This window comes from Meriones unguiculatus, chromosome 9 (assembly GCF_030254825.1).
Source record: "Meriones unguiculatus strain TT.TT164.6M chromosome 9, Bangor_MerUng_6.1, whole genome shotgun sequence".
Classification (NCBI taxonomy): domain Eukaryota; kingdom Metazoa; phylum Chordata; class Mammalia; order Rodentia; family Muridae; genus Meriones; species Meriones unguiculatus.
Genome location: NC_083357.1, coordinates 4,312,218 through 4,340,024, shown reverse-complemented (window position 1 = coordinate 4,340,024; position 27,807 = coordinate 4,312,218). Strand labels below are relative to the sequence as shown.

Below are 27,807 nucleotides of genomic sequence, written 5' to 3'. Positions count from 1 at the left end.
ATGGCTAAAAGTAAGTAAGAATGTTCCAAGAAGAGCAAGAGAAGGGTGTATTTCTTAAAGGCAGGACCAGTGTGAACAGTGGGAATCCATCTCTCAGCCATCCATGCAGGAGCATGGGTGTGGGTATGGCCCTGTTGGATAAATGTGGTTAAAGATAAGACTTGGGCAGGCATAAGGCAGTGGCTCAGTTTAGGAACTTTTACACGATTATGGATGCAGGTGATAGGAGAAATTACTAGATAAATACAAAACTAAATGGGAATGACAAGAGAGCTAGCAAAGGAACCAGCTGTCTGATCAGGAGAGGCAAGGGAGTGAAAAACTCAGCTGTAAGAGCCCACTGCCAAGATTCAGTTTGCAGTTAGGCAGTAACCTGTGACTGTCCTACATGCACACATAATTATGGTAGACAATTTGATTTACAGACGAAGCCTACCACTGCCAGACTTTCTGAAAAGGGGAACGCTGATGGTAGTGGAAAGAGGACGCACCCATCTGAGTAGCTGCAGCCTCAGCAAGATCACTTCTATCAGTTGATGTGCTAGTGTCTGTGCAAGCAGGTGAAGCATGCATAGGCAGATCTTGGAGAAAATGCTTTGATTGGCCCTTTTCCTAAGTGGTTCAGTATTTCTCAACTATGCATACTAAAAGAGTCTGAGTCTTTGGAACATAATTTATTTAAACCAAATTTAATTTAGGGCATATGCAGTTTTTCTGTAGGCTAATGCTTTTGAGTTTAGTTGCTTCATGCATAATACAAACCTGCAGAAATTAGCCTTCGGCTGAGAAGCTGGTTCTGGCCTCTGCTCAGATACCAGTGTCATAGTTTGGGCTTCTGTGCACATGTAGGATGTGAGTACTTCTGAGGTCCACACTATATATAGTTTTATTTAGTCAACACAGCACAGGCAGCTCTAAAGATAGACAATTAGTGTTAGGAGTGAAACATGTTTTTTAAGGTCTCAGCCTCCGAGATCCTCCTGTCTCATCTTTCCAAATGCTAGAAAAGCTGGGGCAGGGAAGCTGTTTTATTATTTTCACTTATCATAATTCCTCAAAAATATCTATTTCCGTTTGACTTCTATAGCTAAATAAAATGGGGTTAGGTGTTTAGGAACATGCCATTAATCCTAGCTACTTGGTGCAAGGTTGAGGCAATACTCTTAATTTCATTTGGGGCCAGCCTAAGCTAGATAAGACTCAGCCTCCAAAAGAAAAGATAGAGAAAATAAATTAGGCTGCAGAACACTTGTATTTACCCTTGTCTAAACATTTTTCACTAATGTTCATCACCAAACTTTTCCCAAGGTTGTGAAGCAGATTGATTTTAAAACAAAACAAAACAAAACAAAACAAAAATCCTGTTTTTAGAAAAAGAAGTAGGGTGCCATGAAGGTAGACTTAAGTCACAATAAGCTAAACTAATAAAGTACTTTCCAGCAAAACCTTGTGAAAAACATGCTTCATGAGCCTTGAGCACAAAAAGATTTCTCATTAGTCTTTGATAAAAATTGTCTCTTGGCTGCTTAGAAGGCTGATCTACACACTAACTCTGATTAGTTTGAAAGTGGTCATTTGTGTTTATTGCACCAAACTTAATTTGCAGAGATTTTAGTCAGTAGTAGTACTAATTCTGTGACCAAATGCTCTAGAGTTTGTATGATCTGATACATGCCTTTTGTTTGTTTGTTTGTTTTATTTGGTCTTTTATATGGTTCAGAGAACTAATTTGTAAATAATGCTCTCTTGTATAAGCACAGCTCATTATGGCTTTGATTATATGTTCTTTAAAATGTGATTACTTGGCATAAAAACCAACTTCTCTGTTATCTCATGTGAAAGTGAAGCACTCTGTTAGTTTTGCTTGACAGCATGACCTATCCAGGGAAGTGTCATGCTATGGACAAGAATTGTCCATGTATAGACTTTAGAGGTAGATGATTCCTGATTTATGAAGATCCACTAAAGCAAAACTGTCTTTTTTTAAAAGCTGTTGCAGACATCCATTTATTCTTACTGTGCTTGTAATGATAAACACAGAAGGGCAAGATAAGTTGATGGAGTTTAGTCAGAAATGATTCGGCTTGTCCTAAGATGGTAGTATTAGGATTGGTTACTTTAGGAGAGTTATTATTATTATTATTATTAAAAAATGTAAACAGCTGAGCAGTGATGGGGCATACCTTTAATCCCACCACTCGGGAGGCAGAGGCAGGCAGATCTCTGTGAATTTGAGGCCAGCCTGTTCTTCAGAGTGAGTTCCAGGACAGCCAAGGCTATACAGGGAAATTCTGTCTTGAAAAACAAAACAAACAAACAAACAAAAAACCAAACGAATTTGGTAAAAGTTGAAGAAAACCAGAAGCACCTGTATATGTTTACTTCCTAGATTCAGTAAGTGTTAATATTCTACTATATTTATTGTATTTAAATATATGTAGCATGTTCTTTTATTTTACTTTGACACAATTCCTGGATCCACAGAAAACTTACAGCATTATGACTGAGCCCCATATACTCTTCTTTCCCCTGTCTCTTTCCTGTGACTCATTCAGAACTAATAGAAGAAATGATAACCTTTATTCCTAAATACCTTGCTACACACCCACCTCCTCCTATATGGCTACTATACCATTCTCAAAATCAAGATGTTAAATAACATTGGTATGTTACTGTACTTGAACCTGCTGACTTCATTCTCATTTTTCCTTTGTGCTATGACAAAGGAGTCCTGAACCATGCATTGCCTTTGTCGTGTCTCTTCAGTCTCCTCTGAATTTCATGACATTAGCAGTTTTGAACAGCGTGAAAAAATTAAAATGTCTCTCAGTTTGGATGACTAATGTCTCCTCATGACTAGATTTGAACTGTGTATATTTTATAGAAATATTAGAGCTCTTGTCAGAAACTACCAGATATTGAATTGTTCTTTTGTTGGTGACATTAACTTTGATTATTTAAGGTGTTGTCTCCCAGGTTTCTCCTTGCAGAGTAACTTTTAAAGTAATTTTATTTTTATAACTAATTAACTTTGGAGAAATGTCTGACTACAAACATGTTCCTTTAAATCGCACACTTATTACTACTTAAGTATTAGTAAATGTTGATTATTTACACCCAATTAGTTATTGCTACAGTAGGGGGGGGGTCAAAGAATGATTTTATAACTTTATCATTTCTTATGTATTTGTTGTCTTGCCTTCTATTGTAGTAAGAATCTTTATTTTATTTCTTTTTGCTACAAAGTCTTACTCTATAGCCTAGGCTAACCTAGAACTTGCTGTGTAATATAGCTAAAGCATGTGTACGCGAAAGAATGCAAAACACAACTAGATACAATAGAAAGATATGACTTAACAGGGTGATGTTAGTGTTTAATAGCCAAAATATTTTTAAAGATTTGTTTGATTGTGTGTGTGTGTGTGTGCACGCCCACCCATTCACATGTACATTCATTTGTATATGTGTGTGCTTTGGAGAGGTATATGTAGGCCTGTGTACACTCAGAAGCCAATAAGGGATATAAGATCAGGAGTTCAGGCATTTCTTTTTTTTTTTTTTTTAACTGATTAAACTTTTTTAAAATTTTTATTAATTACATTTTATTCACTTTGTATCACCCCTGTGGTTCTCTCCCTCCTCCCGTCTCATTCCTTCCCTCTCTCCACCCTCTGCATGCATGCCCCTCCCCAAGTCCACTGATAGGGGAGGTCTTCTTTTCCTTCCTTCTGAAACTAGTTAATTAGGTCTCATCAGGAGTGACTGCATTGTCTTCTTCTGTGGCCTGGTAATGCTGCTTCCCCCTCAGGGGGAGGTAATTAAAGAGCAGGCTAATCAGTTCATGTCAGAGACAGTCCCTGTTCCTATTACAATGGAACCCACTTGGATACTGAACTGCCATGGGCTACATCTGTGCAGGGGTCTTAGGTTATCTCCATGCATAGTCCTTAGTTGGATTATCAGTCTCAGGAAAGACCCCTGTGCTCAGATTTTTAGGTTCTGTTGTTCTCCTTGTGGAGTTCCTGTCCTCTCCAGATCTTACTGTTTCTCACTTCTTTTCTAAGATTCCCTGCACTCTGCCCAAAGGTTGCCCATAAGCCTCAGCATCTACATTGATAGTCTGCAGGGCAGAGCCTTTCAGAGGTCCTTTGTGGCAGGCTCCTGACTTGTTCCCTCTTTTCTCCTTTTTCTGATATCCATCCTCTTTGCCTTTCTGGATAGGGATTGAGCATTTTAGCAAGAGTCCTCCCTCTTGATTAGTTTCTTTAGGTGTACAGATTTTAGTAGGTTTATCTTATATATCTATATGAGTGAGTATATACCGTGTGTATTTTTCTGCTTCTGGGATAGCTCAGCCAGGATGATCTTTTCCAGATCCCACCATTTACCTGCAAATTTCATGATTTCCTTGTTTTTTATTGCTGAGTAATAGTCCATTGTGTAAATGTACCACAATTTCTGTATCCATTCCTCTACTGAGGGGCATCTGGGCTGTTTCCAGCTTCTGGCTATTGAAAATAAGGTTACTACAAACATGGTTGAGCAAATTTCCTTATTGTGTACTTGAGCCTCTTTTGGGTATATGCCTAGGAGTGGTATAGCTGGATCTTGAGGAAGCGCTATTCCTAGTTGTCTGAGGAAGCGCCAGATAGCTTTCCAGAGTGGTTGTACAAGTTTACATTCCCACCAGCAGTGGAGGAGGGTTCCCCTTTCTCCAGAATTTCTCCAGCATGTGTTGTCACTTGAGTTTTTGATCTTAGCCATTCTGATGGGTGTAAGGTGAAATCTTAGGGTCGTTTTGGTTTGCATTTCCCTTATGACTAAGGACGTGAGTTCAGGCATTTCTAAGTCACCCAGCTTGTTACCTGTGTGCTAGATTCTGAACTCTAGCCCTGTGGCTGCTTAGCAAGCTTTCTTAGCTGCTGAGTCATCTTTCCATCCCACCAAAGTGTTAGTACAGCAAAAGATGAGTAGCAGAGTAACAAGAAAGGGAAGAGGCTAGGGAAGTTGGTAATGATGGGTTAAGTCTATTTTAGTTAAATTGCTAAAGTTAGATCAGTTAATAATTCAAGTATCTTTACCTGCTGTCTATGTGATGGTGGGTACAAATCAGGTATACTGGAGCATCCAGTCTAGTTTTTATTGCATTTTTATGATTCATAGTATTTTTAATTTTTAAAAGTTAATCTATAACATTGTTTCTCTATTACCCTTTCCTCCCTTCAGCTTTTACTATGCTAACCTCAAGTGATTTCTTTTTCTTTAAATGTTATCTCTCTCTCTCTCTCTCTCTCTCTCTCTCTCTCTCTCTCTCAAACACACACACACACACACATTTATTTTTTGTATTCTACAAGTAACATTGCAGCCCTGGCTGTCCTGGAATTTGCTTTGTAGACCAGGCTGGCTTTAAACGGCCTGCCACCTGCCTCTGCCTCCTGGATGCTGGATTAAAGGTGTGTGTCACCACTTCCCAGCTGCTGGTGCGTACCTTTAATCCTGGCATTTGAGAGGCAGAGACAGGTAAACTCATACCAGCCTAGTTTGCATACTGAGGTTCAGAGTAGACAGCAAAACGTAGTGAGCCCCTATGTCAAAACACACACACACACATACACACACACACACCCCAACTTAAAAAAAAAGAAAAGAAAAAGCAAACCCCAGACCAGAAGTTTGGTTTTTCGTTTTTCAAATTTTGTTTATTTGTTCGTGTGGGTAGGATGGGAAGAGATATGTATGGAGTTTAAGAGGACAGCAGCTCTTAGGAAGGCTGCTCCACCCTGCTGCGGTTTGGGACTCTAGGGTAGAACTGTGGGATAGAACTCTAGGATAGGTCAGCTTGGCATTGCCTCTCCCCTCTGAGCCCTGGTAGTCTTCTCTGTCTTGAAGAATTTCTTTTGTTTTTCCATTTTTATTTCCATATTTTATTTCCATACTTTAAGTTCCAAGGAAAGTTTTTCTCTTATTGTTAAACTTCAAAATTGATGGAGAAGAAGCTGGAAAGAGGGTTCATCTGGTAAATAGGCACTCGCTGCCAAGTCTGATAACCTGAATTCAACTCCTGGGACCACCACAGTAAAGCAAAAACCCCAACTTCCTTACATTGTATTTGACCTCTACATATGTGATGTGGCATGCATGTTACACACGCACATACAAAATAACAATAATAATAAATAATTTGAAAAGTGATGGAAAAACAGTGTTATGTTTGTCTCACTAAATTTCAAGTTTACAGGAGCTGTACGTCCATAAAATGTATGTTAATTTCTGCATTTTATAGAACTAGTGTCCATGTTAACTCTGTTGGTCAAAGTAAAAATAACTAATATGCTTACTCTAATTTGCTTCTAAGTTTTATTTAACTCTGTTGTGCCATGTTACTAGCTGTGTGTGTCTAAATATGAAAAAGAGCGCCAGACTTTAGTTATAGAGGCTGTAGTGCAGTACTAACACTTGCTTTTAAAAATAAACATGTTTTTGTCAGATGACTTACAGGGTGCACAGTCAGAAACTGAGGCCAAACAAGAAATTCAGCATCTCCGCAAAGACTTGATTGAAGCCCAGGAGCTAGCTAGAGCAAGTAAACAAAAATGCTTTGAACTCCAAGGTGAGATCAAGATCACTGCAATTTTCTGGGGTCTTATGAAGGCAGCACAGTGTGACTTGTTGGCACAGAACTCAGAGCCCAGAGGCATGGCAGGGTGTCTAGAGCCAGGGCTTTGCTAGGCTTGTTCTCAGACGTCCATTTAGACCCCTCAGTTTCTGTTTCAGATGGGGAGACGAGGACTGTTACAGATGTTCACTCTGTGAATGGGAAGAGCATTAGGAGCTCTGCCAACAAAAGACCTCCATTGTTAATTACGTGCTAATTGCAGGCTAAATGTTCCTTATTCTTGGAATCAGAAGTTTCAGATTTCATATTTCAGGTGTTTTTGGATGTGAGATGCCCAGTCAGTCAGTGCAATAGAAGCCCTGGGGGAGGGGACTTAGAAATTGATTTATTTCTGATATTAGTGTTCGCTTTAGGGGCAGGGAGGAGTTTATTTAGCAGTCAGGTTGCAGGCAAGCTTCAGGATTTAGAATCTTCTAAGCCAAGCGCAGTGGCACATGTGCAGGAAAGAAGAGCACAAATTTGTGGCCAGCCAGAGTATCTAGACTCCCTCAGAAAAGAAAAAGAAGGATCTTCTCATCTTGCCACTTCGATTTCCCGTGGTTCATTTGCCCCATAATTATTGCCAGTGGGTGCCATGCTCTTTGGAGCTTTTGCTACCATTGCGGTCCAGTATCTGCCCTTAGGCAATTAAAACCTTGGAGTGGCCTCAGATCCAGACCATGGATTCTTTTTAGTGCCCACCAGGTGGCAGCACCGACTAGGAAGTCCTTTGTAAGATGGACCTGCACCTGCACACATCCAGACATCTCTGTCTGTCCCATGCCATGATGATTTCTTTGGCAGCATCCAGTGTGCTGTCTTTTTTAATAAAGCAGAATTGCACCAGCTTCTCAAACTGTAGTTTAAACTGAGTCACAGAATGCTGAGACAGGGATGGCTGACAGTTTATTTTTTGTCATCCACTTCACTTCAAGTCATAAGGCTTGTTGCTCATTATGTCAGAGGTCAGCACCTAATGAAGACACATCTAGCCCATGGATTCTTAAGGCATCCTCAGGTTTTATAAGATACATTTCCTGAGCAGAAGAACACTCAAATGCCAAGAAGAATCTGGGAATTTCTTATGACTACTTCCTTTCCTTGTTCTTAAAGACATTATTATCTTGATGAGCTGTTAGCACTGTAGCTCAAGGTAGCTATAGCTTAGTGTAAGGCCAGCCTAGCTTATATGAAACCCTGGCTTTGAACCCCAGAACTGCAAAAAAATGAAAAAATAAACATTTATTTTGTATCTTTTATAAGCTACAGGATAATGTTTAATTACATTGAAAAATATTTAGTAATCAGCTGTTATGTTGTACTTACTAGGTGCTTGACAGCAAACCCAAGAACTTTTTTGAAGTGTTTTGTTTTGTTTTGGTTTTATATATCATTTTTAAGATTTGTTTTTGTTTGTTTGTGGTTGAGGAGAGTTTTTTATTTTGTTTTTGATAAAGGCTCTCACTACCTAGTCATTTCTTGCTTGAACTCTTTTTTGAGATCTTTATGCCTTTGTTACCTTAGCGCTCGGATTAAAGTATACAGTACCAGCCTGCCCCTTAATACATTCTTTTTTAATGGTTCTGGGTTGTACCTAGGCCTTTGTGCATAGAAGGCAAGCACTCTACTACTGAGGCATAGCCCAACTCCTTTTCTGCAGATAGAGCCATCTAACATAGCCTAGGCTGGCCCTGAGCTTGGGAACTTCCTTGCCTTAGCCTTCATTCTGAACATGTGGTATTGCACTGCTCAATGATGATTAACAATTATTAGGATATTTTTATGTAAGAAAGGCTTCCTGGTGATAAAGTGTAACTAGATTTTTGTAGATTCTGTAACTAGATTTTGTAGATTTCTTACTTTTGTTTTGTGTTCCTAAAATCATAATGGCTAATACTGATAATACTTATCTCCTAACTTTGTGTCTTTCAGTAAAATTTAAAAGACAAATTTTAGAATTTTCTAGCTACGCAAAATTGTGAATGCTTTTCATTAACTCACAAAATTAGATGTACTGTGTTTTTTCTTTTTAGCTCTTTTGGAAGAAGAACGAAAAGCCTATCGAAATCAAGTTGAGGAGTCTGCTAAACAAATACAGGTTCTTCAAGGTATGGGGCATCCCAAAACTGTTTGAGATGAATGTTGATATTGTTCTTGTTCAATGATTGAAAAGGAATAGAAAGTAAGGTTGCAGAGGGTCTTCAGTTGTCGTGGCTCTGGGTCTTCCCTGTGATACTAGGCTCTTGGATAGTTTTCCTTTAAAGCAGATGAAGGGGAGGGATTGTCTCAGTAACCTCTTTTTGCACACTGGAGGTGAAAAGGCGGGCCTGATGCTAACTGCGGTGGTGCAGGCCTATAATCCTAGCGCTTAAGAGACGAGGAAGACGTTTGAGTTTGAGTTTTGAGACCCAGTTCATCTACATAATGAATTTGAGACTAGCTTGAACTAGCCTGTCTCACCTCCTCCCAAAATATTTTCATCAGCAAGAGGATAGAAAAATACACACAAACACACATATTTCTATTTAATATTTGGTCGTATGTATGTTTGAAGGCATTGGAAGGCATTGGAAAACAAGGAGAATAAATAGCAAAATATTAAAATAAATCTCCTCTCTGTGGGAGAAAATAAAGTTTGCTTTGGCTTTTTGGTTTTCCCTTTTGTATCTGTATTTTGGCATTTTCTGTCTCAAACATGGATTGCTTGTGCAGTTTAATCAAAAGAAACAGCTGTGACAGCTAGGCTGCCTCATAGCTGTGGCCTGTAATATGTTATAACTTTGTTCCTAATTCCTGTGGACTTAGAGCTATGGACTTACCATTTTAGAAAATGATAGATAAATACGCTTTTATAGTCCAGCTGCAGAGGTTACACGTGGATATGGAGAATCTCCAAGAGGAAAAAGACTCCGAAATCTCCAGCACAAGAGATAAATTGCTTAGTGCCCAAGATGAGATTTTGCTCCTTCATCAAGCAGCAGCGAGGGCCGCTTCTGAGCGGGACACTGACTTTGCTTCTTTGCAAGAGGAGCATAAGAAGGTGAGAGCAGAGCTTGAGAGCTGGAGGAAAGCAGCATCTGAGTATGAGAAAGAAATCACAAGTCTGCAGAACAGTTTCCAGCTTAGATGTCAGCAATGTGAAGACCAGCAAAGGGAGGAGGCAACAAGGTTGCAAGGTGAGTGTGTACTGAGTCATAAAGCTCAGTAACTCTTACTTTTCAGGGAGTAGGGGGAGGGCTTTTGGTCCTACTGTGTTGTGCTAGCCCACATCTGCTAGCTCTTACCTGGTGACAGCAGTAATTGTTCTCTTTGCTGGAAGGTAACTGTGTACCAGGGCTTCCATACAAGGGCTGTAGGCACACCCTGCAGGTCTATAGGTTGTGTAATGAGTTGCATATACTATTAATTCTAAGCAATGCTGTTGAGGAGCATGTGTCACAGCAATGATGTCCACCCGTAATCCCAGCACCTAGGAGGCACAGACCCGAGGATTTTGAGCTTAAGGCGTGTCTGGATTATATCCAGAGAGCCTGTGTAAAACAAGCAAACATTAACATTATTATCTTAAAACAACAAAGCAACCAGGCGTACTCGAACATACTCTTAGTGCTGGTACTCAGGAGGTAGAGGCAGATGGTTTTCTTTGAGTTGGAGGCCAGTCTGGTTTACATAGAGCCTTCCCAGCCTGGGCTACATAGGGACCTCCTGTCCAACAAACAAACAAAAACAGTGGCGTAGGAAAAGAAACATCCTGAAATTTTAAGGTGATAGAATGTCCCTGAGCTACAAAACAAAGTGATAGGAGTCAAAGACTCCCTTATGAAAACTCCCGTGCTTCTAAGAAAAAAGGTGTGTTTTCTGAAACGTTACTCTGTCACCTTGGAATATGGTGGATTTTGGTTTCTGTGTTAACAAATATGTTTTGTGACTCTTTTAGGTGAACTAGAGAAGTTGAAAAAGGAATGGAATGTATTGGAAACTGAATGCCATTCTCTGAAAAAGGAAAATGTTTTGTTGTCATCAGAACTGCAGCGGCAAGAAAAAGAATTGCACAAGTATGTGAGAATTTTCCTTTCAACTTCAAAATATTTATCTTTGATTTTTATGTAAATTTTGATATTTAAATGCCATTTTGGAGCATAATGTTCAGCCAAACTGCTTGACAAGTTAAACATAGCAAGTAAATATTACACTATTTCATTTCTTTTTACCATTATCTCCCATAAGCCTGCTTCTTTTGGAATACCCTAGAATTCAGACACAGTTAGATGCTCCTGCTGTACTATTCCCCACTGCTAAAAACAAACAGCAAAGTTCCAAAACTGAAATTGCCTTGTTAACAAAATTATGATATATTTCACATATAAAATTACTGGTTTTTTTTTTCACCCCATTGATCTCTGTTAGTAAGAATGGTGATTTAAGACTAACAAAATTTACCACTTTAAGAGACATAAATTTAGCTTATAAATCACACAGGAGAAGGCTATGAATGTAGCAAACAATGGAAGACTTGAGGCTGTAGGTTCCATTTCTGGTGTAAAGGAGGGGACGATAGATTTTTACAGATTGAGATTGGACCTGTGGCTTGCTCCGGTTTATCTACCCAAAACAGGGAATTCCAAGTTCAGTAAGACCTTGTCTCTACAGGAAGACACCTGACATTGATTTTGGCCTTCCCTTACAAAGCAATAGATGCACACACCTGTACATGTACAGATATACATACAACACATGTTGATCCACACACACAGACACACACACAACCAGAAGGGGGGTGACTAATCTATAAGGTGGCCCAGCCCTATAACCCCTGCACTTAGGAGAGAGTGAGAGGCAGGAGGACCAGGAATTCCATGTCCTTTTTAGGCCTACAGTCTGGGTAGCCTGATCTCAATTCCTTACCCCTCCTAAACTCAGTATGGAAAGGCCTGAGGAATAAGAGCTGCTGGTTTATTCTCTAAAGCCTCTCATAATACCATGAGGTCTCAGCATAAGGATCCACAAAGCACTTTGATTTTCTCTCATTTTTAAAGATTTTATATATTTTTACTTTAGGTGTATATTTGTGTTTTGCCTGCATGTAAGTAAGGGTAACCTGCATATATAGTGGGCATTGGATTCTTTAGAACTGTACTTACTCCTTGGAACTAGAGTTACAGATAATTGTAAGGTACTGGGAACCAAACCTGGCTCCTGAAACACTAGCTAGAGCTTTTAACCACTAAGCCATCTCTCTAGCCCCTGAGTTTTCTAATGCCATAACTTTGCTCCATATTTTTATGTATTTTATGTTTATTGCATTTTTGAGTATGTGGTGAGAATTAATAAATAAAACAAATGTTTACTTGTAACATGGAATTTAGTAAAAGCAATGCTTAAAATAGGAATAGGACAAAATAAAGACCCACAGTATGCATGTATGTGTATGTATTGATTACCTTTACGGTAGCACATGTAAACAAATTGAGTTTGTGTATTTGTTAGCACTTTGAAATAGGGTTTCATATAACCCAGGCTGTCCTTGAACTTGCTTTGTAGCCAAGGCTGGTCCTGAACTACTAACCCTTCTGCATCAGTCTACCAAGTACTGTGCAATACAGGCATTAGCAACTACACCCAGATTCTGAACCTCCTGATCTCTCATTTTTGAGAAGTGATTAATTGAAATGTAGCAGATTATTAAAGTATTGTTCTTTTAAATTTTGCCAGTTTTGCTTAAATGTTAAAAATAATGTTTACAGATTCCATGTAAGTAGGGGCCTATAGCTTAATATGTTAGACTTCAGTTGGGTATTTGCTGCTGCCTGGAGAATCAGCTATGTGGACACTAAGTCAGGGAGAGTCCCTTGTAAGATACTTACCTCATAACCAAGACAAAACAAAACAATAGGTTCTAGAAAGGAATACTGAATCAATACGTATCATGAATCCAGTCACCTGTCTAAACTCACATGAATTACATGATATATATGTTAATTCTATTTCTTGAACATTTCTGCCTGAGCACTTATTTGCTAAGCTTCTCTTTTAAAGGTCTTAAAGGCCCTTTAGTGTCCATGTATAATGGCTTGATACTATGAGACTCATCCCTAAGAATATGCTCATTGTATAATCAGAATAGGATATATATCCTCTATAGTTCGTTATTTATAGTGTGGAATCTGATTAAGTTCCATTCTAAAAGACATAACAATGTTATTTTGAAAATCTTATATTTAAAAAAATGTTTTATGTGTATGGGTGTTTTGTTGCCTGTGTACCTGGGCACCATGCGCATACATTGCCTGCAGAAGCCAGAAGAGGGCAGCACATTCCTTGGAACTGGAGTTACACATGGTTGTGGGCTGCCATGTGGGTACAGGGAATAAACATGTCTTCGGGAAGAGCAACTAGTGCTCTAAACCGCTGAGCCATCTTTCCAACTCTAAAAATCTTATATTCTTTTATCTGATTGTGGGAGCTAACTTTTCTTTAAGCCAGATAGGTCTTTTTCAAAGAATTGAACAAGGAACTATTGTTATTTTTAATAATGGATATTGAACCCAGAGTCTTGGTCATGTTAGCCATACACCCCACCACTGAGATACATCCCAGTCTCTGAAAAAAAGCATCGATGTTCATTCATATCAACTTACTTGCCTCATGTGTAAATTATTTTTATTAGAAAATTAGAAAAATAATGTAATTAAAGCTGGAAAATAGCTTCAGATATTGTCTTAGGGTTTCTACTGTTGTAATAAAACACCATGACCGAAGCAATTTGGAGAGGAAATAGTTTATTGTGTCTTACAAGTCTTGGGTCACAGACCATCCTTAAAGGAAGTCAGGGTAGGAGCCTGGAGAAGGAACTGAGGACCCGGGATGAGGGATGCTTCGTGCTGGCCGGCTCCTCACGGCTGGCGCAGCGGAAGGCCTCTTCCCAGTGTCACATCACTCACAGTGGACTGGGGCTGCCCACATCAATCAAAATACCCCACACGCTAGTCAGCAAGGGCCATTGCTACAGTTTCATTTTATTTTATTTTTATGAAGCTGTTTGTTTCTCAGTTTCTCTCTGAACCCAGCTCTTCCCTTACCTGGCTTTCACACAAATAACCGAGACCCCATCATGTTATTTTAACAAGCTTCATAGCACAATCCTGAGCAGTATTAACGCTATTATTAATTCTTTAAGCTAATTTGGCCTCTTCCCTGCATACATTGCAGAGATACTTGCACTTTGTAGCTTTCCTGATTCAGCTTCTCTGCTGAGCTTAATCTACTCCTCCCCTGGCTGACAGGAAGTCCATCCCTATTTCCTTCCCTGTTCAGCGATTGGCTGTAAGCTACTTTATTGGCATACCAGGGAACAGTTTGGGAGCAGTGTTTACACAATATTGAGACAGGAGATTCTCAGAACAAGGATTGCAACCAAATACAGGGTGTGTAGAAATCAGCATTTGAATACCCAATAACCTTATCCCTACTGGGCATTTTTTTTCAACTGAGACTTCTCAGATGATTCTAGAATGTGTTAAGTTGACAAAAAACTAACCAGCACTGAGGTAAATGTTTGACAAAAGAGGACACTGAGGCACCCCTTGCTATTATAACATGCCTCCTGTACACATCTAAGAGCTCAGGAAATGTTTAATCAGAGAATAAGGTGTACCAGTTACATGACTTTTTCCATATCCCAAAGTATACAGTTAGGGCCTAACATGGTGGTGCCTATCTCTACTCTCAGCATTCGGAAGGCAAAAGCAAGCAGATCTCTGTGAGTACAGGACCAGTCTGGGAATTACAGACCAGCCAAAAGCTGCATACCCTATCTCAGAACAAGAAAACAAAGCAAAGAAAACTCCCCACATTTAATTAGTCTTTTTTTTTCTATTTATAAAAAATTTCTTTTATATTTGAAAGGATATAGCTTAAAACTTAAAGGGATTTTTAATGTCTTAATGTCTTTTCCTTACTAAAGTATCTTACTTTCTGTATACCTTTTTCTGCTGTGAAATCTGCTCTTACCTGGTGAAATGCTGAGGGTTCTGGACTTCCTCTGTGTCCAGGGTCTGCTGTGATGACTGTCATTGTTTATGTTGCAGTTCTCAGAAGCAGAGTTTGGAGCTCACGAGTGACCTCAGCGTCCTTCAGATTACTAGGAAAGAGCTTGAGAACCAAGTGGGATCCTTGAAAGAACAACACCTTCGGGATTCAGCAGACTTAAAAACTCTTCTCAGTAAGGCTGAAAACCAAGCAAAGGATGTACAGAAAGAGGTAAAGCGAAAAGACATTCTGAGCCCAATTATGGTTGGACTTAAAGCCAAAGGCAAATCAGATATCCATGCTACTTAGAACTTAAGGAAAGCAGAAACCATATTACCTGTCAGTTGACACTTGGAACACTCCAACCTGGTCATTTCTAATTTCTAGGTGTGCGTCATGGTCTGTATCAAGAGAATTTATCAAGTGTTTCTTTTCAAACATACAGATATAAGAGTTAGTTTTTATTTTTCTCTAACTCACTAACATAAGAGACCCTTTGTACCAGATGCTTGGTCTATTGGTTTAACTATCAAAGAGTGTCATATTTAACAGACTGTTCTTTCAGAAGGCAGACTAGGGCAACACTAATACTGAAAGTATACGCTACTGGGAAAGTGACTAAAAAGTCACATACTCTGATGTGATGTCTCATGCTTGTCATCCCAGCATGTAGAAGACTGAGGCAGGAGGATTGCAATGAATTCAAGGCTAGCCTGGCTTACATAATGATTCCTAGCTTAAAACACCAAATAAGACATATAGATAGATGGGCATGGTGATGCACATCTGTAATCCTAGCACTTGGGAGGCAGAGCAGGAAAATCAGGAGTTCAAGGTCAGCTTCAGCAACATAGTGAGTTTGAGGTGAGCTTAGGCTATATGAGATCCCATGTCTGAAAACAGACAAGAAAAAAACATTACTTAAAATTCATCTATACATAAAATGCAGCCAGCTGCCTGTTCTGTAAAACTGTGTTTTCCCCTCTACTTTCTTTTTGTCTTCACAAATGCACACACTTAAATTTCCATGTGATTTTTGCTTATACCTTGATTTCATTAACTTTTTGAATAATCGTATTAAGGATGGTGAGAGATTAACTCTGGAAGGAACCTACCCAAGGTCTTTCTGAATAGAATAGGTACATATCTTTAAAGCTGACAATAGGGCCAGCTCCTGCTGGCCTTCCTGCAATAATTCCTGGCCAGCTCAGCATACAGATTGTTAGCCTGTCTGCTTATAAGGAACCACCAGTATAGACTTGCTTACAGGCAAGATTCCTCATAAGTTAGAAGGAAACAGAAGACATCTCTGTGTCTTTAGAAATGAATTTTCTGAAAGTTGATTTTAGAAAATTTGATTAATGCAAGTTTCTCTTTGCACTTTGCCTTGAGTGTCCTGAATTTGGGAATGATTATTGTTCTTCTATCTTTGTGCTTGTTTCTAAAGGGGGGGGGGAAACTGCAACAGTTTTTATATTTGTGTAGATACATTGATTTTGAAATGTTCTGCTTTACCTGGTTAAGGATGTATATTTTAGGAAAATCCTCATTTCGGTGAAACACAAATTTTGTGCCAAAGTAAATAATCTTTAATACTGTAAGCACTTTGTACCCTTCCAGTCCATGTGCCATAATTCTTTCAGTATTTGGGAAGAATTTGTGGTTGGAAGATGATTCTGTCCTCTGTTATTATGAATACATTAGCCATTTTGTTGCATTATTTGTTTGTCTGCTTTTAGTCACTGAATAATCAGTGCCAAATGCTTTTAATTGTTTCCACAAATGGCAGTGGCATGCTGTCACAGCATCTAAAGTGTTGCTGGTTTTGGATTGCATTAAATGCAGCATATTTAAAAATATGTCTGAGCTTGTCGGTATGTTTCTTTCCTATTTTCATGTTGAATGTTTTTCCTTGTGAAATAATGTATGGTCATCATATTCCTTTGTAATGTGAAATTGCTCTGTTTGTCCTTCTGTCAATGCATTGGATACTAGTCTGTAAGTAAAACAGTTTTAATAAGGTTTTTATCTCTGTGTAATCCACTGCAAATACATTATTACTTTTTAATAATGCATATTTACTTTCTTTCAACACTTCCCTTTGCTCTCCTTTTCCTCACGGAATCATGCTTCTTGTGCTCAAAATCCTTAATATGTGTCTTGAGTACTGTAACAGGTCAAACTATTGTAAGCTGAGCAAGCTGAGATATGATTATTTTTATGAAGAACAGCCACAGGTGTTGGTAATATTATGTGATATTTCTCTCTTAAGACCGAACTCACTTGTTAACTTCTAAGTTAAGAGGGAACAGAAGTGACATCCAAGCAAGGTGTAAAGCTAAGGCTGCAGAGGGTGACCTTTGTTCTGCTGGTTAAAGCTTCATCTGTGGTAATTTTTATATAACTAAGTCCAAAGAAAAAGTATGGGAAACAAATTTTAATGCTCAATAGTAAGAAAAAATTGTATATCATCTTTATATTTAGTTTTATAAAGGTTTGGTGTATTTTAATTTAGTGAGACTATCTGTGATCCAAGAGTTCAACCAGTTTGTGGCATGTACTTGCAATCTCCACACTTAGGAAGCCGAGAGAGATAGGTCTTGAATTGTTGCCAACTTAGGCTACATAGATTCTGTCTCAGAGAAACCTACCAACCAGAGAAATGAAACATTTGAACATCTAAGTGTACTCTAAAAAGACTGACTCAGGATTGGTGTTTGGCTTCCCTGTCTGCTGGTAGGGCCAGAGTCCTCACCAGACACTCCTGTGCTGGAGACATGCAGCAGTATCCCCGAGACAGCGCTGCTTTCTTGTGGTTCTGCTTCACAGTCCCTGAAACAGAGGAGGGCAGTCTGCATGTGAAAACTGTGGGAAAGGAAGGAGAGGAGAAGTTTGGTTGACAAGGCACTTTTGACTTAACTTAGTGCTGTTCGGAACTATTTCATCACACTGAGAACTGACTGTATTTGACGGTGCAAAAATTAGTCTAGAATCACTGACTTTTCTTGGCAGCCTCCTAGGAGCTTTCTACCTTCTGGGGAAGTTCACAGACTCTCACATCAACTGGAAAAACCCATGGATTTTAGTCTTTAGTTCGTTTTTTTTTAGAGTACTGCCCAGGACAGTTCTGGGAATGTTCTTAGGTAACAAAACATTTCTTTCATATTTTTCTTTTCCTTCCTAGTGAGCTTTATGCTGACCCTGACCTCTTCCCTATCTCCTTCTGTTCTAGTGTTATTTGCACATTTCCATCTTTCTTAATATTTGTCATTATTGAGTATTGAGGAGATCTTCTCCACTTCAAGGTGTTTTTATTTCAAGAGTACTATCATAAAGGAGTCCTTTGTTAAGTTTAGGATATAGGTAGAAAAGAACTAGGAACCTTCCATTCTCCTAAGCCATGTTGAGAGAAGAGGAGGAGCCTTTCTGACAGACTACACTCATGGTATATTTGTTTTCTGTTCAGTCCTTGTCTTCCTGTCTTCCTTCTGAAACACTCAGAAATGCAGAATGGAGCAGCAGAAGTGGGGACAGACAAACGCCCAGCAGCAAAACAGTGTCCCTTTGGGTGCCTAGGCTTCAGTAACCTGCAGTACTGGACACAAGACTAATCTAGAATTACAGCTTCTTGGATACGTTAAAGAGATCAAACCACACTGTATTGCTTTTCTTTGACCTGTGTTCAAGGATAGAAGGATAGTTTGTATGAAAGTCATACATTATTTATGTTATGTCTATATATTATACACACACACAGTTTTCAAGAGTAGAAAATGGCTTGTTCCTTTATGGAAACTTTTCTTTAAGAAATAGATTTTTAGAAGTTTTTTACATTGGTGCTGATAGATTTTAAGTGTCAAATCCCCCAGTCTTTATGATATGTCAGGCGCATTTCCTTGCCTTATTTGCCTAGAAAATTCAGTGATAGCACACTGATGATATCCACTAGTGCTGAATAACGGAAGATCTACTGAAAGTTAATGCTCTTTATTTCAAGAGTAAATAACTTGGCTAACAAGGCTTACTTTTAATTACCAGAAAATACATGTAGACCTAACATTACCATTTAGTTAAGCTATAGGATTTGTTTCTGCCTGGTTTTCTTTTGCTCAAAGAAAAGAAATTTCAATTTTACCTCTTCTCACTTCATGGAAGAGTGACCCTTTATATTATAAACAGATGGCAGCAAGATATGTTTTGTTCCTTGATTTTAACACCAGGGCAAAAAAGTCATTACATAGGATTAAGTCACTATTAAAGGTTTGTTTATATGAGTGCCTGGAAAGACTTGGCTTTGGTGTTAAAGTTATCAAACAGGGCCCAGTATATATACCTGATAAAACCATAGCTTCATACCCATCTTAAATCAAGTCTGCACACTCTCTTTTTCTTTACCTTTAGTATGAAAAGACACAGACCGTACTCTCAGAACTGAAGTTGAAGTTTGAAATGACTGAGCAGGAAAAGCAATCCATCACAGATGAGCTCAAACAATGTAAAGACAACCTGAAGCTGCTGCGAGAGAAAGGAAATAATGTAAGTGTCCACCTACTGGTCTAGCTGCTTTTGAGAGGGGTGTCAGAGGTTTGAGGATGTTTTTCAGAAGACTAACATCCGGGATATCTGAGAAATAAGCTTTTCATTGAGAATATCTGTGATAGAACCACTGTGATGGAGGATTTCTCCCTTTCTTTTTAAGTAAGAATTAACCCCTTTAACATACATCCATAGAAAAGCTTGAAGCTTGAAGCCTGCCTGGTGGAAAACAACTGTCAGTAAAACAACTTAGTAGAACTATCTGGTTGCCCAGATGAGTCTGGCATTCTGTCAATAAGTCATTATGGGGCCATTGTTTCTTTCCTGCTGGGAAATGAAGCCTGTACCACAGGGGGTTCACTTAGGAGACTTGGTACATGCTGGCCCTTAGCATTAAGTTGTCTCAGAAAGCAGAGCTTCAGTATAGTTTTTATAGTAGTAAGTACATTCCCAAAAACTTGCTGTTTATGTGGTATCTGTCAGCATTTGTGTTTGAGAGAGAGAGAAAGAGAATTTGAGGTCTCAAGCACAAAAGTGGGAAAAATATTTGGCTGTAAACTTAGTTTGATAACACTTGTTTCTCACTTGTTAGAAAGAAAGGTCTTTCAGGCAATGTTATACTAAATAAATGTCGTGTTGTTTGTTTTGGTGACCATTTGTGGGCCCTAACTGATGGCTGTTCAGTGTGGTTGGTTGTGCTCTGAGACTCACTCCAAATTCTGTCACGGCTTGACACTGCAGCGGATGTGAGCCACATGCCTCCTGTGGCTCCTTAGCTTGCAGCAGAAGCACAGACATGTGATGTTGCATGGCATCCAGTGACGTAGTTTTCACAGAGTGCTGATGAGTGGCGTCCAGCTGTCCTTTGCTTATTAAAGCTGTGGGTTTTAGGTAATCCAGGATTGCTGCTTAGGTAGGAGCCCTTTAGAAAAATGAAGGGTTGAAGGCGTTATGCTAATCAAAAGTGGATTGCATTTATTTTTTAATGCATAGATTATAGAACTCTTCTAAAATCAGATCATAATGTTGATATCTTCTGTGTTAATTCGTATCTGATTATAGGATTCCAGTTCGCGTCCTGCTAAATCAACCTCCAAAGCTGCCCTGCAGGACCAGGGTGGCCCTCCCCATTCTGTTACTCCTTACAGTTGTATAAAACTGTTCACCTTCAGGGTGAATTTCCCTTTTTGCCGTAAAGGCTTATATTTTCAAGTAATTCCTTTTCCCTTTAAAATCAATAATGTTTAGAATAAAGGAAATTTGTATGTTTTGGCTGCCTATTTATCCTATATCGTGCCATGTCTCTTGCCTCATCAAGTTGACATTATCACAGAAGATATGTTTTTAAACTTTAAAGCATTACTATCTCAAAAGTGAAAGAATTTTGCTTAGAAGGTAAATGGGTTTTGATGAAACAATAAGATATAACCTATCTGTTGCCATGGAAACACATTTATCAACTAGTGGACTTCAAATATGAAACAAAAAACATATTGTCAAACAGAGCATCATGTGATAAACTGTCATCATTGCTCTGTCTGGACTTGTTTTGTTTCATCAGGATATTTGGGGGCAAGCACATTGACTATTGCCTCCAACTGTTCCTTTTAAAATAGTAGTTTTTTAGGATACACATCACAGCCCATCATTCTAAATTGTGTTAGATGTCCTTAAAGTGTTTGAATTGGTGTAAAACCTAAATGGTGTACTTCTGTTACCTCAGCTTACCTTTCCTTCCTCTCCAACCACCCCATGGGGTCTGAATCATCTTAGCAGATTTTTTTTTTTTCATAGCCTAAAATGATTTTAATATACCTTCCCTTCTTCAGCCCTCCATATTACAACCTGTCCCAGCCGTATTCATCGGCCTATTCCTGGCTTTCCTGTTTTGGTGTTTCGGTCCATTGTGGTAGAGAAAGGTACAAGCACTACTGTTGAGTCCTTGTCTGTTTGTCCCTGTCACCTGTTTGTGCCATATTTGTAATAGAGTGCATGGCAAAACCACACAGGTATTTGTTACCTGAAGCAAACCCTTCATTTAGTATGCTGTGTGTTTGTGTCACACTAATGAGCAATCAACTCGTCACATAACATTGTGTTGTGTTTCTTTTGTAGTAATGCTAACCATAAATTAACCTCAAGCTAACCATTGTTAATATGCTTCCTTTAACTGAGTTTTATCTCTAGCAAACTGGAGTAAGCAGTGAATTTCTGCAGTATCACCATCCACGCCCCAGTTATGTGTTCAATAAGATTTGAATGAGAAATGAAGAGTTTGCATCTTTGAAGTCTTCAGCTAGCTGTGTTACCCTTTTTTTCTTCCCTTCCATGGTGTAGTTTTTTTTTTCCTCCTTTAATCCTTTGCCTGTTTTCTGTGAAGATGAAAGAAAATGCAATTAGTGTATTGAACCATTGGCTTACAATTTCAACACCAGTGAGAATTTACTTGAGAATATAAGTAAACTTTATAACAAATCTTTTTGAGCTGTGATCTGCAAATCAGAGAATTAATCAAGAATACTTTGAGAATACCAGTAAGAATAAAGGTAGTAACTAAGTAAAGTGGGTGTTATGAACCCCTGAAAGCTGACTGGGAGCCCATCTGTGCAGGCTCTTAGTGCCTCCTTTCCTCTTAACTCGTCTGATTTGCGTCTTCTTTGGTTTCAAGTTACAGGGTCAAGCCTGGGCCTTTTTTCTTTCTATCCCGTCTTGGAACTCTGAATCTCATAAAAACAAATGAACTTTTCAGCAGAAGTGCACTATAGGCATGAGTTCTGCTGACACCTGTAGACAGCACAGCAAATGCAGCAGCACAGCCCAGGGACACACTTAGGAGTAACTGCTAAGTTTCAGCTATAACAAGCTGTCCAGGGCTGCCCTGGGTGTTCAGGCTTCCACATAATGGTCCTGCCAGCGTGCTTCCGCCCTGTTGTCCTTTCTACACTTACCTTTACAATGCAAACACAGAAGTTTTGCAGTGGTCTTTTAAGTATGTGGGGCTCAGTTCACCAGAGGGTTAAATATGTCTGGAAAGAGAGGGGAGAATGTGATATTGACTCTTGGTTTCTTTCCACACAGAAACCCTGGCCCTGGATGCCCATGTTGGCGGCCCTGGTGGCAGTGACAGCTATTGTGCTGTATGTGCCAGGTCTGGCCAGAGCTTCTCCATGACAGTGTGTCTTGAGTCTGTACACCGTCCTCCCTCTAGAAGCTGGCATCACTCTCATGCTGGGGACGAGCAGAACCATTTTCTTCCTTTTTACCTCTTAAAACAGCAAAGTGCAAGAATACAGCTGTAGGGTCATTGCTTTAACTTATATAAAATATATCTGTCTATAGAGAGGATATAAAGTTGTGAATTTATTCGGTTTTACATTTAATTTTTAAATTAGTATGTTGAGATTCTGAATTATTATGGCGGCCTAAAGTAGGCTTCCTAGTGCACCAAATTATTTATACCATAAATTTATAGATATTTTACTCTGAATTCTGATGGCCACGTAGTTCATTTTTCTGATTCGATAAGTACTCAAACCGAACAACCAATACATACATGGGAAGAGAGGCCCTGTGTGCTCAGTGCCTATCAGTTTGAATATATACACACACACATATATATATATATTTTTTACATATTTACGCCATTTTTACTTGTTATAAAACCACTGAGCTATTGGGAACAAGACTTAGACAATTATTTGTGTGGATTTTTTTTAAGGAAAAAACATTTGAAAAATATTCTCTTCTAATGATAATTTGGGGGATACATACATTTTTGTTCAGCCTTAATGTGACTTGAAGATGTGAAGGACATCAGCTTTGAAAAACTTTCCATGAGAGTTTGTATTTTCTTGAGCAAACATATTTCTGGGAGCAAAAGCATAACTGCATAATTTCAGTGCAATCAACCAAACTGTTGAGTGAATTGAAATGTACTTTACTAAACCTCATGTATTTAAGAAATGTTTTCTTTAAAAGCCAAGTTACCTTCTCATATACAGCAGTTTAGAAAGCATGATTTTTTTTTCTGTCATCTGTTCCTCCAAGCATGTTTAATTGAAGGAAGAATTATATCTGTTTAGATAAGCTTTTATTGACTTAATTTGGTTATGATGTGGAGCTAATTCACATTCAAGGTGAGCTGATGTTACCTACCAACAGAGTTCTTGGTTAGGTATACAAATGGTTATTCTCTTTTTATTATTAATCGGAACGGCCTCTTAATTAGTAGCACTATTCCCAAGATTGGTAGTGTTCCATGCACAGTGACACACCTAAGCACCGCTTGACATTATACATTTAAGACACAGGGGTTAAAATTTAGCTATGGTTTTGTACAGCACCATAGTGATGTCAGTATCCTAAAGTATCACATAGTTAAATTTTCTTCAGTCAGTGAAGACTGGGGGGAATGTCAGTGAATTGGCTTGAATGTTCTATGAGAATACCCAGCTCTAGCCAGCTATTGAGATAGGAGTTTATGATATAATTTGCCTTGTGATGTTTGGCAGTCATTGTTTTTATTTTAAAAGTTGTATTTAAAGCTATTTGGGATTGTTGCCGGGAGAATCACTAGATATATGGAGGAAATAGCCACAAAAGACTTATAGAAAATACTGTCATATAGTTCATTTTACCATCTCTGTTGCAGGAAGCCACTCCACCACAGAATGCTAATATGCCAGTGGTACCCAGTACCTCTTGTATATAGTTATTGCAAATACTGTTCTGAAATGCATAACTTCAAAATTACCTTTTTTAAAGTAAATAATTGTTTGAAATCTATTTTGTAAAGATAAAACGTACAATAGAATTTCTGGAGTACAGATTAAACTATTTGCACTAACACACGTGATGTGCATGATTTAATAAAATAACTTTAATCTCCCTATGCATGTTTGAGTTTTCATCATTGATGCTCTTAATGCTGGCTCTGCCCTTCAGTTGTCCTTAGCTGAAGTGACTTGGTATTAAACATAGGTTAGGTGTTCATCCGGGTTTAAAAGAGATCCTCCAAGTTTTACTTAACCTACTGCTATTCTTTTCCTCCTTTTAATATTGTTGCTAAAATATGACTCATTTGCCAGACTAATGTCATTAAATGTAAGGCCAAGTGTCAGTATTTACTTTACTCAAATCAAATAAATGGGATTTTGAGGTTGCTTTAGGTTTCTCCTCAAGAATGTAAATATGCTTGTTCATAAGCAGTGCCCCGGTTTGTTTCCTTCCTTCCAGGTTAAATGGAGTAGGTCTCTTATCAGATAGTCATCTCATTAAATTTAAGCACAACAGTTAGAAATTTCATGTGAGTTTAAGGCCACCCTGGACTACAAAGTAAGAACCTCTCAGAAAAATCAACAACAACAACAACAACAAAAAAGAAAAGAAAAGAATATGGTGTTTAACATTATAAACCCGCAAATAGCTCTTATCTCTAGTTTCATCAACTTTGTTTTCAAGAGCAAATCACTTTATTTGTTCTGGGTTTCCATTTCATCCTCTAGAAACTGAGAAGAATAATGTCTGCATTTTTTGTGGCGGTGTAAAAATGAAAGAGCTGATGGTATCATTCAAGTGATATGTTTACAGAAAGCCATAATGAACCTTTACTGCAAATAGTAAAAGTTGTAGGTGAAACAGTGCGTCTCATTTTGAGTGAATTGATAGGGACCCCTGGTCTCCTGTAGAGTGCTGTGCTTGGCCGAGTAGTGAGCTAATTGCTGTTTTGAAATTTGTTATTTCTAATTCCACTTTGAATTAGACTCTCTGTGAACTCAGAGATTTTGGATAAGAAAAAAAATGTATCCTTTCCCCCGCCTCCCCCGAGACAGGGTTTCTCTGTATAGCCTTGGCTGTCTAGGACTCACTTTGTAGACCAGGCTGGCCTGGAACTCACAGCGATCTGCCTGCCTCTGCCTCCTGAGTGCTGGGATTACAGGTGTACACCACCACCATGTCCAGCTTTCTCTCTCTTACTCTAATCATCAGACTTCCCTCAACTTGCTTCTCCCACTATGAGTATTGGCATCTTCCAGGGATTGTGTTATGTCTCCTACCAAAAGGGTAGAGATCCGCATACACATCAACTGAGGTAAAAATGCAGGCTTGCTCCAGATATGTAGTTCTAGAAATTAGTTTTGTCAACACAGTTATGTGCACAAAATTTCACACATCAGGACAACGTGGAATTCTTTTGTAAGATAAATGATCAAAATGTCCGGGTGTAAAACAGATAATGTCGCCACACTACAAATTATACACTGTGCATGAAAGATATGTAGGAAGGATATCCATGCCATAGTAGAAAAACAACAAAGCACCGAACAGGTAAAGCCATGTTGGGAGTGTTGCATCGTCTTGGTTCTCCAAAGGGGAATACTATAGATATAATGTGTGTGTGTGTGTGTGTGTATGTGAATTCCCTTTTGTAATTTTTTATTTGTTTTTAGTAATATAATTTTCTTTGAGACAAAGTTCTGTTTTTTAAATTTATCCCAAGCTAGCCTAAAACTCACTCAGTGTCCTACCACATTCTGAGATTACAGGCATTGCTTCTGTGAATGTTTAGAAGTACATTAAATTAGAAAAAACAAAACTTGGAGGCCACAGAAGAGGACAGTGCAGCCAATCCTGAAGAGACTTGATAAGCTAGGGTCAGATGGAAGGGGAGGAGGTCCTCCCCTGTTAGTGGACTTGGAAAGGGGCAGGGAGGAGATGAGGGAGGGAGGACGGGATTGGGAGGGAATGAGGGAGGGGGCTACGGCTGGGATACAAAGTAAATAACCTGTGATTAATATAAAAAATAAGTTAATTTTAAAAAAAGAAAGAAAGAAAACTTGGCAAAATGCCTGCCTGTAGAGAGACTAATGTTTATGTGTATTTGTGAGTTCTGGCTGTCACTCAGTCAGTGTTGTAGCTGTAAGCACTCTGCACACGTGCACGTAGGGCTGTAATTCCTAGAGGAACCTTGTCTAATAGTCTGCTTTCTCCTTTGCTTAGCTGGAAAGAGTTGGAGGACTTGGAGTCAGGCTAGTTAGAGCTGAAAACCAAGATGGCCAGCCCTTCCTCTGCTTTTCTAGTTATCTTCAGGCTTTTGTGGTTCTCTGTTAACTCTTGTTACAAATACTGGATGTTGGCTATACAGCACTGAAGGGGCTCTAGACATCCTAGGCCTGGCAGTCATGGCTCTGGCAGGTCTTGCCCTTCCCCCATTCCCTCTGCCTTGATAAACAACAACAACAACAACAAAACCATTAGATTACATTCCTACAGCTAGCCCCCACAGTCTGATTTCTTATTTGGCCACTTTCTCCTGAGGCTGACTATCAAGGTTCACAATCGAAAGCCCCCTGTGGTTCACCTGATCAACACACCCAATCAAAATATACCACTGCATCCAAGCCTATTCCAACACAGACCTCCCCTTTTTTCCCTTCTTAAAAATTACACCTGCAAGGTCATTGGCTGCTGTTTTTCTGCCTGAGTCAGAAAGCAGCCACTTTTAACTTGTTCTTCCCTGCCTGATAAAGAATCTCTGCGTGAAAACAGGTGTTTTAGTGTGGTTTGAAGGTAATCTGGGATCCAGAGGAGAACCCTTGCTTTTCAGGGGCTCTTTTGGCACCATTCCAGATCCTGACAGTACTCAGTCCGCATTCCCACAAAACCCCTAGTGTGGTGGGGATAGCTGGAACCTGACAGGCACAATGTGGGTCAGAAGATGACAGTGGAGAGGCTGTGAAGATGTGGAGAACAGGTGCGTTTCCTCCCTCTAACCTCACCCAGTCAACCAAGCTAGGCACATCTAGGCTTGGAGCCTACGTGAGCTGTGCTCCTTAATAGGGTTGCTTGGGAATAGGATTGATGTATGTTGGGGCTACGTACGTGCCTGTAATGTCAGCACTCTGGGAGGCAGCAAGTGGATCTCTGTGAGTTCAAGGCCAGCCTGGTCTACAAAGTGAGTCCAGGACAACCATGGCTAGAGAAATCCTGTCTTGAAAAACCAAAAGAACGAGAGTGCAAGTCTTTTCTTTGATAGCATAAAGAAGGACTTCTATATGTGCTGTCTTGGTGTTTGGCGTGGCTAAATCCTTTTTGCTCTATCCTGCAAGTAACAGTGAAGGCCTTAGTTTTTCTTAAGCCAGGGAAACGTATTTCGATTCTTTGAAAGGATTCTGTTGTCGATGGACTACAACATAGATTGTATGGATCCGTTCATAAACTGGAAGCACGTGCTTACCGAGTGTCACTGTTGTGTGTTCCAAACACTGCTGCTTCTGCAGTAAACAGCTACACATTTTTCCTGAAGACGAAGCATATGATTTATTATCCTGCCATACCCGGGGTATCCCCAGATGGTTACACAGCCTGTAAGAGAGACAGGAACACGGGCAATAAGTGAAGGCCAAAGGGACCAGGGGATAGAGACACAAGTAGGTGGTGGATTTGTTGGCTATGTCCTTGCTATACACAGTTGTTTCCTTCTTCAGTGTTCGCCCCTGAACTAGCCCCAGTGCATTTAAGGAGACAGATGTCATTTAGAATATCACACTTTTTTTTTTGTCCTTAGTGTTGGAAAGTGAAGCCAA

At 39.2% G+C, this 27,807-nt stretch overlaps 1 protein-coding gene across 29 annotated transcripts in view; it reads left to right on the top strand.

Annotated features, from left to right (window-relative positions):
* The window catches only part of Slmap (sarcolemma associated protein), a 119,777-nt gene extending 95,664 nt beyond the window's left edge, over positions 1–24,113 (top strand). For 12 of the 29 annotated variants that reach the window (XM_060390730.1, XM_060390727.1, XM_021656018.2 and 9 more), the window contains 7 exons: positions 6,491–6,613; positions 8,692–8,766; positions 9,514–9,834; positions 10,596–10,713; positions 14,746–14,917; positions 19,088–19,222; positions 22,301–24,113. In XM_060390730.1, the coding sequence (XP_060246713.1) occupies positions 6,491–6,613; positions 8,692–8,766; positions 9,514–9,834; positions 10,596–10,713; positions 14,746–14,917; positions 19,088–19,222; positions 22,301–22,393 (1,037 nt within the window). In that variant the 3' untranslated portion in view covers positions 22,394–24,113. Of the gene's footprint in view, positions 1–6,490; positions 6,614–8,691; positions 8,767–9,513; positions 9,835–10,595; positions 10,714–14,745; positions 14,918–19,087; positions 19,223–21,051; positions 21,142–22,300 lie in introns of all 29 variants that reach the window. The other 17 variants (XM_021656019.2, XM_060390729.1, XM_060390726.1 and 14 more) reach the window with 3 other exon arrangements.
* The last annotated feature ends 3,694 nt before the right edge of the window (positions 24,114–27,807 follow it).